The sequence below is a fragment of the Hyla sarda genome, chromosome 9, assembly GCF_029499605.1.
Source record: "Hyla sarda isolate aHylSar1 chromosome 9, aHylSar1.hap1, whole genome shotgun sequence".
In the NCBI taxonomy this organism is placed as follows: Eukaryota; Metazoa; Chordata; class Amphibia; order Anura; family Hylidae; genus Hyla; species Hyla sarda.
The window spans coordinates 129,863,912-129,883,033 of record NC_079197.1 but is presented as its reverse complement, the minus strand read 5'-3'; the positions used below and the strand labels follow the sequence as shown (position 1 = coordinate 129,883,033).

The following is a 19,122-nucleotide window of genomic DNA, read 5'->3' as shown; positions in this document are numbered from 1 at the left end:
AATCTGTTTAACTTTCTGGCACCAGTTGATTTAAAAAAATAATTTTTCGAGTACCCCTTTAAATCTTTTTTTTTTTTTTCTTTCCTAGTTTTGTTTAATAAATGTTTTGTTGGATACCAGATATCAATAAAATTGCTATATAAAGGCAAATAATATCCCATTATTACCACTTGTGGATTGAAACTTGAAGTAATATTACATAAAATACATCAAGTCCTCTCTAAGGCTGGGTCCACACTACGTTTTGTCCCATACGGGAGCGCATACGGCAGGAGGAAGCTAAAACCTCGCGCTCCCGTATGTGACCGTATACGCTCCCGTATGCCATTCACTTCAATGAGCCGACCGGAGTGAAACGTTCGGTCCGGTCGGCTCATTTTTGCGCCGTATGCGCTTTTACAACCGGACCTAAAACCGTGGTTGACCACAGTTTTAGGTCCGGTTGTAAAAGCGCATACGGCGCAAAAATGAGCCGACCGGACCGAACATTTCACTCCGGTCGGCTCATTGAAGTGAATGGCATACGGGAGCGCATACGGTCACATACGGGAGCACGAGGTTTTAGCTCCCTCCTGCCGTATGCGCTCCCGTATGGGACAAAACGTAGTGTGGACCCAGCCTTAATCCATTCCCACACTGTTTTGATTATATTTTTCAATAAAATAGTGTTTACTTTAGTCTGCAGGTCATTGTGTTTACAGTAATACCAGATTGATATAGTTTTTGCCATGCTTTAGTACGTAAAGATGAGAAATATTTATATATGCTTTAGGCTGTGTTTCCACTTGGCAGTCTTTTTGGAATACTGCCACTGCAGTTTTTGGGCCAAACCCAGAAGTGGATCCAGCAGGAAGGAGAAGTATACATCCTTCTTTTATATTTCCCATTCCTTTTGAATATACTTTTGGCTTTGGCTCAAAAACTGCAGAAGCAGGTTAACCCGGGTAAGGCTAGGTTCAGACTGAGGAATTTCCAAGCGGAATTCTGTTTTGAAATTCCAGTGCAGCTGTCAATGGGTTTCTGATACACAGTACACACCATGTATTTTCAGCAGCGGAGCTTCCACCACTGAAATTACGCCACAAAAAGAATGATCTTTCTCATTCTTTTGGCGGAATCCGCACGGAATACTTTACTGGGGAAGTTAATGTCAATGCGATTGTAGCGCCGACTGATTCAGTTGCTGTCTGCCCTTTGAATCTCCGGCCGGAAATTCCTCAATTTGCACCCAGCCTGACATGTTTGTTTCCTATCTATGGAGCTGTGTGAGGGCTTGTTTTTTGTGTGGGAGGAACTATGGGGGGATTTATCAAACTGTGTGAGAGAGGAACTGGAGTCATTTTCTAACAGTGATCAATCTCAGCTGTGATTGGTTGTTGTGGGAAATTCACTCTCTTTTTTCTCTTACATAGTTTGATAAATCAGGGCCTATATCTTTTATTGATATTATGTTTGGGTGGATGTGACTTTTGATCGCTTATTAATCCATACTTTTTGGGAAGCAAGGTGACCGAAAAATGCCATTTTCTGTATTGGATATTTTTTCTTCCTTCCTTAGATAAATGACCATAACATTTTAATAGCTCAAACATTTCCAAGCATGACTATCCCAAATATGTTTTCATTTTTAGGGTATGTTCACACTTTTGCTTGATATTTTATTTTACACACATTTTTTTGTCCATAAACAGTAATAGGCCAGATTTTTTTTTTGCGCCCAATAATTTTGCTGATAACACCCAACAAATGCTCACGTAAAATAAAATATGCCACAAGGTTTTTTGAAGTGTGAACATAATCTTAAACAGTTTTTTTTATAAGATAAATAGGAAGAGAAGGATATTTTGAATTGATTTGTGTTTTCTATTTATTTTTTTTTTACTTTTGGACCCTACTAAAGGGCTTATAGGAGTGAGTGCTTACTTGATTGTTTGTACAGTACTAATGTATTGCAGTGTATAGTGTTCTGATTACTCTTAGTTTATCCTACCTAAATACACCTTTGCCTTTTAAAGAACCAGTACTTGTAGCATATTATGACTTTCAAGCCTCCTATGAGGTCAGTATACAAGTTAATCTCAGTTTACATCGGGGAGGTAAATTTCAAGAGTGTGAAAACATTAGATTGATTGATTTGGATTATGTAGTTGGCAACAGATCAGTCACTTACTCCTTGGAAACTGCCTATGGCCAAGGTCAGGTCTTCAAAATAGATAAAAAGTCAGCAAAAGCCTTAGGCTGGGTTCACACATAGTATTTTAACTATCGTATTTAGCTAAAACACAGATTACACATTTTTGGTTATGGAATATAAATACTACCAAATAATACTAGGTGTGATCCCAGTCTGATGATCTAAAAGTACAGAACTGGATCTGGGATGGTCATGGGAAAGAAAGGTAAATCTCCAGCCCAGTTCTGTACCTGGTATCGTACCAAGTCCACACAAGACTTTGAGACATTGACCCTCATTTACTAAGAGTGTTGTGTAGGTTTTTTTTGTGGGTTTTAATTCCCTACAATTTATTTTCCACGGTATTTACAAAGGTTTCCCTACATTTTGGGCTTTTTTTTTTTTTTTAATTACACCTGCTCTGATCTGTCTGTGGAAACCTTAGTAAATATGTTGGTTTTTTGTGAAAATGTCGAGAACACGCCCCTTTTCGGAGGCCATGCCCCCTTTCCCTGGCGGTCACGCCCCTTTTTCTGGTTTTCTAAGCAAAATGGAGAGTTAGTCTGAGTTTTTTCAATTCTGGTGCAAATTCTGACGCAATGCGACAGAATCTGGCGCACAAAACAACAATACATGAGGGCCATTATGTTCATTTCTTAGGCTGCTTTCACACTATAAAAATACCTCTGTTATAAAGCCCGTTATAAAAACCCTGGAAATCGACCATTAAACGGCCGTTAGAAAATCCCATTATAGTCTATGCGATTTTTCTAATAGCTGTTTTAACCCGTTATAGCCTGTTAGTAATAACGGCCATTATTTTGTGACGGGCGAATGAACGGAAGAAATAGTGCACGCACTATTTCTCCCGTTACTATCACCCATCACAAAATAATGGCCGTTAATAATGGGCGATAACGGGTTAAAACGGCTATTAGAAAAATCCCATAGACTATAATGGGATTTTCTAACGGACGTTTAAAGGCCGATTTTCAAGAGATTTATGACTAACGTTCATTACGGATGAATTTTTATAGTGTGAAAGGGGCCTTAGTTCTGAACAGATGGTGGATTGTTTTCACAACCACTGTTTCCATGTCATGTAAACACTAACTTTGTAGTTTAACCCATTAGGCTAAAATTTGTTGGTTACCAAAAAAAAGGATGCAGTAGTGATGGGGAAAAAATGTATTTAACCAAATTTATATTTTTTATAACAAAGTTTTAATAAATTTTTAATAAAGTGTGTGTGTTTCACTTATTTTCTTTATTTTTTACATTTTGTAGGTAGTACTACTACTCCCAGCATGGAACACACTGTTCCTTGATGGGAGTAGTAGTACCTGTACTAATAGACATATCGCCCCGGGTGTCAGTCGTGACACCTGATGCAATCGTCCATAATACAGCAGAGATGCGGATCTGCTCTATACAGTGCTCACATCTCTGCACTATACTCCGGCCACTGATGTGAATAGAACATCACTCATTCATATTTTCTGCCCAGAGTGGGGATTGGCCGGAGGGTGGCAACCAATCACAGCTCTGAGGGAAATATGAATGAGTGATGTTCTATTCACATCACTGACCGGAGTATAGTGCAGAGATGTGAGCGCCGTATAGAGCCGCTCCACATCTCTGCTATATTATGGACAATCACATCGGGTGTCAGGAGTGATACCCGCTGTGATCTGTTCTTAACTGCAGGTACGACTACTCCCAACATGGAGCACACTCTTCTCCATGTAGGGAGCTGTAGTACCTGCAGTTGAAGGGGTATTCCAGGAAAAAACTTTTTTATATATATCAACTGGCTCCAGAAAGTTAAACAGATTTGTAAATTACTTCTATTAAAAAATCTTAATCCTTTCAGTACTTATGAGCTTCTGAAGTTAAGGTTGTTCTTTTCTGTCTAAATCCTCTCTGACACTTGTCTCAGGAAACGCCCAGTTTAGAAGAGGTTTGCTATGGGGATTTGCTTCTAAACTGGGCGTTTCCCGAGACACGTGTCATCAGAGAGGATTTAGACAGAAAAGAACAACCTTAACTTCAGAAGCTCATAAGTACTGAAAGGATTAAGATTTTTTTAATCGAAATAATTTACAAATCTGTTTAACTTTCTGGAGCCAATTGATATAAATTATTTTTTTTTCCTGGAATACCCCTTTAAGGAAAGATCATAGTGGGTATCACTACTGACACACGCTGTGATCCTCCTGTATAATGTATAGATGCGGCCGGCCGCTCTTCTATGGTCCCCTGCACTGACCTATATATACACATATTCCTATTTCCCACAGAGAGTTGTGATTGGCTGGAACCATCTGGCCAATCACAGCTCTCTGCAGGAAATATGAATAGGTGTATATATATACACGGCAGTGCAGGGGACCATAGAAGAGAAGCCACCCGCATCTAGAAACGATACAGAAGGATCGCAACAGACCCTGGTGATCTGTCAATTAGTACAGGTACTACTACTCCCATCATGGAACAGTGTGTTCCATGCTGGGAGTAGTAGTACTACCTAAAAAAAAAAAAAAAAAATAAGAAAAAGTGAAAAACACACACTACATTTTTATTATTGTCGGCTACATTTTTAGTCCCCTGCCCGCACACATAAATTGACCCCTGCTTTAAAAATGTATAAAAAGTTGTTCTAAAAAAGAAAAATTTTGTTAGATACAATCTTTTTCCTTCACTACTGTATCTTTTTTTTTTTAATTAAACTTATTAAATACGAAAGTTTATTTAAAAAAAAAAAGGTATCTCCATCACTTTTTTGGATCGCTAGGGTCCAAAAAAAAGAATAAAAACCATCTGCAAAAACGCAGTTAAAACCCACGTGTCGTTTTTCTTGGTGTTTTTTTCACTCCCATAGACTTCAATGTGTGAAAACAAGAAAAAAACGCCATTGCCTCAACATGCTGCGACCTTGCAAAACCGCCAAGGAGCTAATAAAAAATAAAAAAATAAAAAGAGTGGAAAAACGCCAAAAGGATAAAAAAAACTGCCAAACTGAAAAACGCCAAGTGAAATAAGAATTTTGCGATTTCTCATTGATTTACAGCTAACATCTGGCTACAGCGTTTTTTTGGTGAAAAAATGCCATGTGGCAGAATTGGCGTTTTTTGGGGAGTTTTTCCACAAAAAAAAAAGCAAGTAGGAACTTTTTTGGGGAAAACTGCCACTGCAGTTTTTGAGCCAAAGCCAGAAATGTATTCAAAAGGAACAGGACATATAAAGGAAGAACTTACACTTCTCCTCCCTTCTGGATCCACTTCTGACTTTGGCTCAAAAACTGCAGTGACAGATATCCAAAAACTGCCAGAAAAAAAACCAAGTGGAAACTTAGCCTTAAGGAGCTGAGCCTGCTCTATATTCGACAGTGTTGGCTGCATTCTACATCTGACACCTGCCTACTTCTACTGACATGGGACTCGAGTATGATACCGTCAGTTTAACCCTCTGAACAATCATGGTATGTAGAGGGTGATCTAACAGGTGCTGCACCTGTCAGGGTCCTGATTGGCACCACCACAATGCAGTTGCTGTGTGCCAATGGGTAACCATAGCAGCTGGAGGCCTAATAAAGGCTTCTGTGCCTGCTATATAGACTCTACTTACTCAGTCTGCCTCAGGCAGACTGTACTAATAGAGGTCTGATTTCACTGATTAATGCAGTTCAGAAGTATCCTAGGAAAACGTAAACGTTTTTATAAAAAAAAAGGATATATTTTTTTATCTACCCCCCCCCCCCCCCCATTATAGAAATTAAATTCTCCCCCTCCCACACACTTTTTGTCAAAAAAGGCATGTGTAAATGTCCATATTTTTAAAATGATGTTAGTTAACCCTTTAAGAACGTGTGTCATAAATGCATGGTGCTGCAGCAAGTAAATTTGTCATTAATTTACGTGTGCCCGCTGCATAACAGGAGAGCTCCGGCTTCTATCAGCAGCTGGGGCCTCATCATTAGTGGTGGACATCAGCGATAATGCTGATGTCTGCCATTAACCTTATACATGTCGTGATCAATGCCTATCACGTCATCTATAGTGAAACCAGAGGTTCGATGGGCTTATCGCATTTCTGCTGTGCAATCAAGGGGGCCACTGGAGAAATTATTTACGGCATGCATTTTATGGTAAAATGAAAGGTGTAATTACAAAGTACAGTTGTTCCTGCAAAAACTAAGCCCTCATATGGGTCTGTAGATGGGGGGGGAAAAAATAATTAATGCCTCCTAGAAGGCGAGGAGGAAAAAACTAAATTCAAAAATGAAATTGCCTGTGTCCTTATGGCCAACATTGGATGCGTCCTTAAAGGGTTTAACCGCATGGTTGAAGGCTTGAAGGAAAAAATATACCAGATGGCAGAATTGCTGATAGTCTGTCACATCGCACCCCAGAAAAAACTTGAATCAAAAAGTCTGATCGACACCGAAATTGTGACAATAAAATCTACTAATGGTGCAAAAAATTGGCCATCACACATCTCTGTAGGTGACAGAATAAAAATGTTATATGGGTCGGAATATTATGATATATTTTATTTTTTAAGTAAAATAATATAACAAAGTGTAGATAAATTGAGTATGGCTTTAATCATACAGACCAGATGAATAAAGGTAACTTGTCGGAAAGGGAGTCATATAAAAAGCCTATAAATACATCACAGGTTGCAGAAGCGCAGGAGTTTTTTTCAGTTTCAACCCACAATGTGTTTTTGCATATGGAAATATAAAAATATAATGGCTCTTAGAACATTTTTGAATTTCAGGGAATGCCACAAGGCTGAGGATTGACAGACAGACAGAAATAAATAAATAGTGATATGTAGAGGGGGACTCTAGTGAAGAACAAAACTTTAGCCTCCAGTACATGGGGTAAATTTGTGTGTGTGTATATATAAACAAAATTGTTCTTACCTGTAATTTTGATTTCCTTGAGTCCTAAGGCAGCACACACCAATGGGATATTTCATCCCCCAGACTCCACCCTAGGACCGTCCACCTAGCAAGATAATCAAGAAATTAGCATAGCTAATTGCTCACCTGATAAGAACCCTCTCCTACAGATCACACCTGTGTATTAAAATAGAGACGAATTCCATAAAAAACTAGTATTGGGAGGGTATTTGTGTGCTGCCTTAGGACTCAAGGAAATCAAAATTACAGGTAAGAACAATTTTGTTTTTCCTATTCGTCCTAAGGCAGCACACACCATTGGGATCTAAAATAGAATCCATAGGGAGGGTAAATCTTAAATGACAATAGCATCAAGGCTGAATGCTAAGGCTATACTCGAGAATTTCACACGATAACAGTGTGGACCAAGAGGCTGCATTACAGACTCAAAAATTGGACCCTCCTTGCCGGTAAGGAAGAAGTCGAACTGGCAGAACAATCTGGGAAAAAAAAAATTCCCTTTCTTTTGCTCAAATCCAAGAGATGGAAGAAAACTAATTCCATCTCAGATCTATGAACTTCAACCTACTCTGGCCAGACAGGACAAAAAATTTGCTGATCTCAGCTAGTCAATGCTTTGTTTAGTGTGAATTTGGGTAGAAAAACAGACATGGTGCACATCTACAATCTTGTATAATGATCTGATTGCTTCTCAGCATAATATCAAAAACCAACAGGCCGTTAGTATACATTTTTGATCAAAAAGTACAAGCCCACTCGCCATGCCAAGGCCACCCACCCAGAGTGGGTCCCTAACGTCCCTAGCATAAAATGGCGCAGCACCGGGCGGCGACCACCACCGCCGCGACACCAATGCCCACAGGGGGAACGACCCACCGGCAGAGCGGCCCCAATGCCACTCAAACCAGTCTATGGGCCGCACCCCCCCCCCCCCCCCCGCAGACACGGCGCCACGGCAGCAACGGACACCGCACAGCACCACACCAGTGTGAACAAGGTGTAATGGCTCACTTACCATGCTCTCCCAGTCAGACTGGGAGGCTGCTAGGAAAGAAATGACCCATGTATAGCTAACTACTACTTATATAGGGTTGGGCTGAGGGGGTGGGGAAGAGTGCAGCACATGTTCAAAAAAAAAAAAAAAAGAGGGGATAGAAATCACAGTGTGAATTCGGGTAGAAAAACAGACATGGTGCACATCTACAATCTTGTATAATGATCTAATTGCTTCTCAGTATAATATCAAAAAACAACAGGCCGTTAGTATACATTTTTGATCAAAAAATACAAGCCCACTCGCCACGCCAAGGCCACCCACCCAGAGTGGGTCCCTAACGTCCCTAGCATAAAATGGCGCAGCACCGGGCGGCGACCACCACCGCCGCGACACCAATGCCCACAGGGGGGGGAACGACCCACCAGCAGAGCGGCCCCAATGCCACTCAAACCAGACAAGAGCCTCCTAACATCCAAGACAAGACAAGAGCCTCCTAACATCCAATGAGGATTATTCTTCTGTTGTTCTGTAATAGGAGCCTTCAGGTATAGTACATGGTCTAGTCCAAGAACTTCACCCTCTAGCAGCGGCCTGGGATATATGAAGTAAGGCGACCATTTCTTCTATTCTTCTAGAAGATCATTTTCAGAACAAGAGGAATTCTCAGGAGAAATCAAATACAATTTGTTCACAAGATTCCATAAGGTGATGAGAAAACATGGAGACTTCACATTCTGTAGTCATTGTATGGTAGATGGTTCTTCAAGAAAGGAAAACAATTCCTAATGGAGACTCAAGTGTCGCTGAATCTCCTTAGCAAGGGATCAACCATGAAGGGATTTTTTGACTATTAATCAATTGAAGCAAGTTGCAAAGATAATAGGAATCTTGTCTACAGCAAAAATCTTTGTGAAGAAGAAGCGTAGAGAATTCTCTCTCAAATACATTATGGTTTGAAAAACCAGACACTGAAAAGCAGACAGGACGACAATCACAATGGATACAGTGGAAACCAGACAGGATGACCATCACGATGGACTCAGTGGAGATCTTCTGTAAGATTTCTTAATGAAGAACATTGGTGGAAAACGATTTCACTAACAGAACATCTCGCCCTGGTTGATTGGCATCCTGTGGAGGTGCAATCTCTCCAATAACCGGTTGAACTCAGAGGCACTAGACTATTTCCGGATCTTCTAGATTCTTCAATCTACTGGAAGTAAAAGAGGTCCAAGTCACACTTTGATGGTATAGTCTCTTCTGTCACATAAGATCTTCCACTATGTAGCTTTAAGATTCTATGATAAGCTTTGCTGAATCATAATACACTTGTAGAATGGACTGATTTTTGGTTTCTTGTATGGATCAGGACTGGATTTCTTTGATACGGTTAAACTGCTACAAAGTCAACCACATCTACAGTGATGAATGTATATACCATTTTAGCGCTTAACCTCTTCAGGACATAGGGCGTATGGATACGCCCTGAATCCCGAGTCCTTAAGGACCGAGGGCGTATCCATACGCCCGTGGGAATTCCGGCCCCCACCGCTAGCCGGTTGGGGACCGGAGCCGGATGCCTGCTGAAATCGTTCAGCAGGCATCCCGGCATATCGCCCAGGGGGGTCATTATGCCCCCCCATGTCGGCGATCGCCGCAGATCGCTGGACAATTCAGTCCAGCGATCTGCGGCGATTCCGGGTCAATCGGGTCTCCGGTGACCCGGAATTACTGGCTGTTCGGGGCCGTCTTTGACGGCCCCGAACAGCCAGAGCCTGCAGGGGTGAGGTGGCACTGGTGCCACCTCACGATCGCCCTGATTCGTCGGCCGGATTACCGGCCGACCAATCAGGGCGCCTGCTGCGGGTGTCACTCTCGCACCCGCTCCGCCCCTCTTCTGGAGGACGTGAGCGGGTGCGGGAAGACGACCCCCGGTGCTGGGGACCCCGATCCCCGGCGCCCCTGTTGGGATCGGGGCCCCAGGAGCAGCTGCGGCGGCGGGACTGACCTGCAGCGTCTGGATCGTTGGAGGTGAGTGACAGCCTCCTGCTGTTGCTTAGCAACAGCTCCCAGCATGCAAAAAGGGCATGCTGGGAGCTGTAGTTATGCAACAGCAGGAGGCAGACCACCACAACTCCCAGCATTCCCTTATGGGCATGCTGGGACTTATGGTTTTGCAACAGCTGGAGGCACATTCTTTCTATGGAAAAGTGTACCTTCAACTGTTGTCTAACTACAACTCCCAGCTTGCACAAACAGCTAAAGTGCATGCTGGGAGTTGTAGTGGTGCATCTGCTGGTTGCATAACTACAACTCCCAGCATGCCCGTTGGCTGTCGGTGACTGCTGAGAGTTGTAGTTTTGCAACAGCTGAAGGCACACTGGTTGTGAAACTCAGTTTTTTTTTACCTAACTCAGTGTTTCACGACCGGTGTGCCTCCAGCTGTTGCAAACTACAACTCTCAGCAGTCAACGTACACCATGCACCGTACATGCTGGGAGTTGTAGTTTTGCAACAGCTGGAGGCACACTGGTTGTGAAACACTGAGTTAGGTCACAAACTGAGTGATACATAACCAGTGTGCCTACAGTTGTTGCAAAACTGCAACTCTCAGCAGTCACCGACAGCCAACGGGCATGCTGGGAGTTGTAGTTATGCAACAGCTGGATGTCCCCCCCAATGTGAACGTACAGGGTACACTCACATGGGCGGAGGATTACAGTAAGTATCTGGCTGCAAATTTGAGCTGCCGCAAACTTTCTGCTGCAGCTCAAATTGCCAGCGAGAAACTACTGTGAACCCCCGCCCGTGCGACTGTACCCTAAAAACACTACACTACACTAACACAAAAAATAAAATAAAAAGTAAAAAACACTACATATACACATACCCCTACACAGCCCCCCTCCCCAATAAAAATGAAAAACGTCTGGTACGCCACTGTTTCCAGAACGGAGCCTCCAGCTGTTGCAAAACAACTACTCCCAGTATTGCCAGATAGCCACTGACTGTCCAGGCATGCTGGGAGTTTTGCAACAGCTGGAGGCACCCTGTTTGGGAATCACTGGCGTAGAATACCCCTATGTCCACCCCTATGCAATCCCTAATTTAGGCCTCAAATGCGCATGGCGCTCTCACTTTGGAGCCCTGTCGTATTTCAAGGCAACAGTTTAGGGTCACATATGGGGTATCGCCGTACTCGGGAGAAATTGTGTTACAAATTTTGGGGGGTATTTTCTGCTTTTACCCTTTATAAAAATGTAAAATTTTTGGGAAAACAAGCATTTTAGGTAAAAAAAAAAAAAATTTTTACATATGCAAAAGTCGTGAAACACCTGTGGGGTATAAAGGTTCACTTAACCCCTTGTTACGTTCCCCGAGGGGTCTAGTTTCCAAAATGGTATGCCATGTGGGGTTTTTTTGCTATCCTGGCACCATAGGGGCTTCCTAAATGCGGCATGCCCCCAGAGCAAAATTTGCGTTCAAAAAGCCAAATGTGACTCCTTCTCTTCTGAGACCTGTAGTGTGCCAGCAGAGCACTTTTCACCCCCATATGGGGTGTTTTCTGAATCGGGAGAAATTGGGCTTCAAATTTTTAGGGGTATTTTCTGCTATTACCCTTTTTAAAAATAAAATTTTTTGGGGAAAACAAGCATTTTAGGTAAAATTTTTTATTATTTTTTTACATTTGCAAAAGTCGTGAAACACCTGTGGGGTATTAAGGTTCACTTTATCCCATGTTACATTCCCCGAGGGGTCTAGTTTCCAAAATCGTATGCCATGTGGTTTTTTTTTGCTGTTCTGGAACCATAAGGGCTTCCTAAAGGTAACATGCCCCCCAAAAACCATTTCAGAAAAACATACTCTCCAAAATCCCCTTGTCGCTCCTTCCCTTCTGAGCCCTCTACTGCACCCGCCGAACACTTTACATAGACATATGAGGTATGTGCTTACTCGAGAGAAATTGGGCTACAAATACAAGTAAAAATTTTGTCCTTTTACCCCTTGTAAAAATTCAAAAATTGGGTCTACAAGAACATGTGAGTGTAAAAAATGAAGATTGTGAATTTTCTCCTTCACTTTGCTGCTAATCGTGTGAAACACCTAAAGGGTTAAAACGCTGACTGAATGTCATTTTGAATACTTTGGGGGGTGGAGTTTTTATAATGGGGTCATTTATGGGGTATTTCTAATATGAAGACCCTTCAAATCCACTTCAAACCTGAACTGGTCCCTGAAAAATACTGAGTTTGAAAATTTTGTGAAAAATCGGAAAATTGCTGCTGACCGTTGAAGCCCTCTGGTGTCTTCCAAAAGTAAAAACACGTCAATTTTATGATGCAAACATAAAGTAGACATATTGTGTATGTGAACAAAAAAAAAATGTATTTGTAATATCCATTTTCCTTACAAGCAGAAAGCTTCAAAGTTAGAAAAATGCTAAATTTTCAAATTTTTCATCAAATTTACGGATTTTTCACCAAGAAAGGATGCAAGTATCGACAAAAATTTACCACTATGTTAAAGTAGAATATGTCACGAAAAAACAATCTCGGAATCAGAATGATAACTAAAAGCATTCCAGAGTTATTAATGTTTAAAGTGACAGTGGTCAGATGTGCAAAAAACGCTCCGGTCCTTAAGGCCAAAATGGGCTCCATCCTGAAGGGGTTAAGATAGCATTGCTGAATATTACCGCCTTTCTACATGCCAGAAGGAAAACCAACAACCGGACCTGGAGATCTCTGAAGTGGCTCTTTGTCCAACACACAATCTATGTGGCTGAAGGGAGATGGTGAATGTCTCTTCAATAGAATAGACACTCAAACTGCATTCTTCAATGAGAGATCTGGAGCCGATGGTTGGGATTATTCTGGTGGTAAAAGAAAAGAATTAAAGGATCCATTTTCTGGTTAAAGAAGAATTACTGCTTGTAAGCAGCCATACTTCGAGTACATCACCACACGAACGATCTGGAGACCGATCTACTACCACAATAGACACTTCATAAGATCATTGGGACCAGAGACAAGGAAGAGCTTGGACTTATAGAGATGACCATCACTTAGACAACAAACCGGATCCTTGGGTTTAGGTGACAGATCTTATAGAAACCATCTGAACTTCTTCCTCCAAGTCTGGACCTGGAGACACAGAAGACGACTAAATCTTTTAGTACAGTAAAGTCTAAGATATGAAGATGTGAATATCTTCTATCATGTTGACTGCCATGTGCCAACTAGAAGCTGTAGCCTTATCTGATAATGTACAAGTCATCGCCTGATGTAAATTATACCCAAGGGAATGTAACTACTTTAGTTTGATGCCTATAATGTAGTGAAATTTCTGGCACATACTACACGCCAAGGATTAGACCTTTGTATTCTTACACAGAGGCTCCATCTGAAGGGTCTGATATCTGTAAAATAAACATATTAGTACATTATAGTGATGAGAACCATAGAACCACCAGCAAAAAGGTGGTATAACATATTGGTGCCAGGTCCAGCTACAAAAATAAGAGACCCTGCACCAGGGCCCTATACACAAGTCCGTGGATACACATGACATAACACAGAACCCTATACACAAGGCAGTGGATACACATGACAGTATACAGAGCACCAAAAACATGGCAGTAGCTTCACATGACAGTCTACAGAGCACTATACACAAGGCAGTGGATACACATGACAGTATACAGGATATGCACAATGGAAGCGACTACATAACCGAATACACGGTGCAATGCAATATGTCTCTAGATGTTAACAACACCATAGATCCACAACAAGAGCCGCACTCCTGAGTATAGGAAGAGACCTCTCCAAACAAGGGTGATATCAGGGAGCCATAGCTTGTATATATAAACCCAATAGATTTATGTAGTCTATGGCCAAGAACATGTATACACAATCCCTACAGGCTTTAACAACTAATGACAGAGTAATAATCTGTATATCTAAGTACTAAGCTTCACCCCAGTATATAGCAGACAACAGGAGCAAAGGCTGGAATATACAAGCACTACAGGTTCTATGCGGACTATAAGGAACAGGGACAGCTTGTATTCACAGGCACTATAGGGTTAATACAGTCTATATGACTAACTACAGTCAGCAGTAGGGAGCAAAGCTTGTATACAGGAGCACTACAGGCTCTATGAATCTGACTGACAACAGGGAGCAATAGCTTATATTACTAAGCACAACAGGCTTCATTCATGAGCGCCTCTTGAGAAAGGAATCATCCGAAACATGTGTCGAGGTTGCAGGATCATCACTGGGAAGCCGTCAGCATGTCACAATTAGGTATTGTGTTGATTTAAGTTATTGTTTTCTTATGTGCTGACCAAACTAATACTGTTAGACTGTATATTGGCATTACCGATTACTGTATATATCCCAGTGATATCCTGCTTAGCTTTGTGTTGGGGGGTTTTTAAGGGTGGGTCATTTTATGGGTGTTTTTTCTACCTGTTTTTGTATACATAATAAAGATGAATTTTTTGACTATATCTTTGGGCTAATTTTGTAGGTTATTGATTAAACTATTAGCCGCGTTGGGCTTGTAGGTAATATATTCATGCATATATTGCTACCGGAGAGCAATAGGCTACGTACAGGAATTACCTGCTTTATACACAAGTACTACATGATATAAGCAGACTAATGGCTGACACTTATACAGTGACCCCCCGACTTATGATGGCCTCGACATATGATCATTTCAACATATGATGGCCTCTCAGAGCCCATCGTATGTTGAAGGCAGCATCAACATATGATGCTGCTGTGTGTCGGGGCCATCGTACAAACAGCTATCTGACAGCGCTGACAACTTCAGCAACTGACAGATAGTTGTTTAATGTGCCCCGTTCTGCCTCCTGTTACTCACATGCTGTCCTGCTAACTCACACAGGCTTCCACTGTGAGCTCTGTGTAAGCCCCGCCTCTCCAGTGCAGCCATAGCCAATAGCCTGCAGCATCTTGCTGCAGGCATCCAATGAGCTGCTGGCTGCCCTCCCCTTCCTTTCCTATAGAGCTGTAGTCGGCAGGATCGTAATGGAGGACATTCTGTCCCCCCTGAAGGTATTTAAAGAACTATACAGTACTGTATGCGATGTCACACATCACATACAATACATATACACACAATACACCCCCTACATCAATGTTTCCCGATCAGTGTGCCTCCAGCTGTTGCTAAACTATAACTCCCAGCATGCCCAGACAGTCAATGGCTGTACATGCATGCTGGGAGTTGTAGTTGTGCAACAGCTGGAGGCACCCTGGTTTGTTAAACACTCCCCATACACTCCACATACAATGGTCATCCCAGAACCAATTAGCAGTTTCCCATAGAGATATGTATTCAACATACAATGGTTCCAAGGCCCCAGAACCAATTACCATTTTTACATAGACATATGTACTCGACATATGATGGTTTCAACATATGATGGTTCTCCTGGTACCAAATAATATCATATGTTGAGGGACCACTGTATTTACAAGCACTATAGGGCTTATGCAGACTATATGGCTGACAACAGAGAGCAATAGCTTGTAACTACAAGCATAACATACTGTATGCAAATAATCTGCCACAAGCATAACAGACGTTATACAGAGTAAATCAGTGTCTCACAACCAGGGCGCCCCAGATGCCGCAAAACCACAACTCCCAGCATGCCACGACAGAAAGGCCGTCCCAACATGCCGGGAGCCGCAGTCCTATATGGCTTACACAGAGAGTAACCGCCTGTATCCACAAGCATTAATACTATATGGTTTACACCGAGAGCAGACTATATGGCTGCCAACAGAGAACAATAGCTTGAATTCACAAGCACTACGGCTTATACAGACTATATAGCTGACAATAGAGAGCAATAGCTTGTATCCACAAGCACCACAGACCCTATGCAGTCCACATGGCTGACATCAGAGAGCAATAGCCCGTATCCACAAGCATTACAGACCCTATGCAGTGTATATGGCTGACAACAGAGCAATAGCTTGTATTCACAAGTATTACAGGATATATACAGACCATATGGCTGACATCAGAGAGCAATAGCCCGTATCCACAAGCATTACAGACCCTATGCAGTGCATATGGCTGACAACAGAGCAATAGCTTGTATTCACAAGTATTACAGGATATATACAGACCATATGGCTGACAACAGAGAGCAAAAGCTTGTAACCACAAGCATTACAGGCCTTATATAGCTTAAATGGCTGACAACAGAGAGCAAAAGCTTGTAACCACAAGCGTTACAGACCTTATATAGCTTAAATGGCTGACAACAGAGAGCAATAGCTTGTAACCACAAGCGTTACAGACCTTATATAGCTTAAATGGCTGACAACAGAGAGCAATAGCTTGTAACCACAAGCGTTACAGACCTTATATAGCTTAAATGGCTGACAACAGAGAGCAATAGCTTGTAACCACAAGCGTTACAGGCCTTATACAGTCTCATTGGCTGAGAACAGTATAGATAATGCCGGATACATATCTGTATTCCTGACATGAAGTCACTGCGTATGTTTTACATACCCAGAATGCAGTGCAAAAAATAGTCGCCATGATTCTAATGCTGGATTTAAACAGCAGCAAGATAGACAGTATATATATATATATATATATATATAACATATGGTATAGACACAATGTATAACATAATGTACATGTCAGGTAAAGTAATACAGCGACTATAGTCAGAATTCTGGTCAGAGAAATCTGCCAAGGTTTAAACACATCTCTGCTGCCCGTACCGCACGTCATGTGATGTACTTGATAAAGCAATTTTATTTACATATCGCCAGTATATATATTGCCAGGGAACCCCCCCAAGCATGAAAAAAATACCTGCATGAGGTGCACTCAGTCTTCACCAGGCCCTGCACTGGATATACTGTAATAACAGGCATGAGGTGCACTCACTCTTCACTTATCCCCGCACTGGATATACCATGGTAGCAGACATTAAGCGTACTCTGTATTTACCAGGACCCCACACTGGTTATACTGTAATAACAGGCATAAGGTGCACTCACTTTTCACTAGGCCCCGCACTGGATATACTGTGGTAGCAGACATTAAGCGTACTCTGTATTTACCAGGACCCCGCACTGGATATACTGTGGCAGCAGACATTGAGCGCTCTCTGTACTTACCAGGACCCCGCACTGGATATACTGTATACAGGCACCATATACTGGTTATACTTACGGAACCAGTATGAGTCGGCCAGGACCCCGCACTGGCAAGGCATGAAGCTCAGAACATACTCTGAAACCAGGTCTCTGCCAGGACCCCGCACTGGCACTTCAAACGTTGCAGCCAGGACCCTGCACTGGCACTTCAAACGTTGCAGCCAGGACCCTGCAAGGCTGATCAAAAATATCCAAAACAAAATGGAGACAGGAGCAGGTGGAACACATCCTACTGGTGGAATGAGGACAAAATTAAACACAGGTGTGATCTGTAGGAGAGGGTTCTTATCAGGTGAGCAATTAACTATGCTAATTTCTTGATTATCTTGCTAGGTGGACGGTCCTAGGGTGGAGCCTGGGGGATGAAATATCCCATTGGTGTGTGCTGCCTTAGGACGAATAGGAAAAAAAAAAATAAAAATATATATATATATATATATATATATATATATATATATATATATATACATTTTTTAGAAGACCCTGGTTGCAAAATATCTGGAAGACGTAAATTAACTCATTGTTCGGTAAATCTGGTGTAGCCTCAATAGCCTCAACTGAACCACTATAGAGTTTGGTTGGTAGTTAGGTTTAAAGCAGGTATAAACCAAGAGAAGGGAAAAGCTTGTCTCACCAGGGAGAGCCAAGTATAGTGATTATTGTCCTAGTGAGAGGCGACCTGCATTCATTATGGAAACAAGTAGGAGTTGCTCTGTATCTTATCTGTAGTTGCTACCATTATTTGTGCAGGTCATTATTTCTACATGCATGATGAGAAAAAGTCTTTGGGACATTGGTTCTTAAACGGGTAGTCCAGTGGTGAAAAACATATCCCCTATCCTAAGGATAGGGGATAAGTTTGAGATCGCGGGAGGTCCAACCGTTGGGGCCCCCTGCGATCTCTCTGTACGGGGCCCCGGCTCTCCGCCCAGATAGCGGGTGTCGACCCCCGCACGAAGCGGCGGCCGACACGCCCCCTCAATACATCTCAATGGCAGAGCCGGAGATTGCCGAAGGCAGCGCTTTGGCTCTGCCATAGAGTTGTATTGAGGGGGCGTGTCGGCCGCCGCCTCGTGCGGAGGTCGACACGCCCCCTTCCCGCGGGCTGTCGGGGCTCCGTACAGGAGATCGCAGGGGGCCCCAGCAGTCAGACCCCCTGCGATCTGCAACTTATCCCCTATCCTTAGGATAGGGGATAAGTTGCTCACCACCGAGTCACCACTGGACTACTGCTTTAATGGACAGTTCTGCCAGAGGTCACTGGGTCCTAAAACTTTTTTCCTAAGGCTTCACCACGGAAGAACACATATCCTGGTTCCTGTCTCTTTTGGCCATTTAAGAGTATACAACGATAGACCGATGTCGCCAAGACATTTTCACGATACTTATTTACATTGTGTAGACTCCGCTAGCAGTAGTGTTTTATTTTATTGTTTTTTTTTTCTTACAGTCGCCTGGAGGGAAAGATAAACATCCGTACTATACAATTTTTTTGGATAATAGAATTAATTTAAACAAGGACCTCACCTTAAAGATTTACACCCAATGTGAAGAACAAGCGCCTGTAATAGTAAGCGCCTCTAAGCTTTTTATAGCACCACTGGCAACAGGTAAGAGGATATTGATAAATAAATAAAAACAGAATCCAAATTGGTAACACACTGCAATGTACTTATTTAAAGGCAAAACTGATTAGTGTCTTATCCTCAGGATAGGCCATCAATAACTGATCTGCGTGACATCCAGCTGAACAGTTTGTTTGTTAGGCCATCAGTCAGTTTTGCCCTCAAAACCC

General features: G+C 42.3%; 1 protein-coding gene across 2 annotated transcripts in view; it reads left to right on the top strand.

Moving 5' to 3' along the window:
- Positions 1 to 19,122, top strand: part of LOC130291029 (interleukin-13 receptor subunit alpha-1-like) — a 113,003-nt gene that overhangs the window by 52,897 nt on the left and 40,984 nt on the right. For both annotated transcript variants that reach the window (XM_056539364.1, XM_056539362.1), the window contains exon 3: positions 18,778 to 18,937. In XM_056539364.1, coding sequence (XP_056395339.1) covers positions 18,778 to 18,937 — 160 coding nt within the window. The remainder of the gene's footprint in view (positions 1 to 18,777; positions 18,938 to 19,122) is intronic.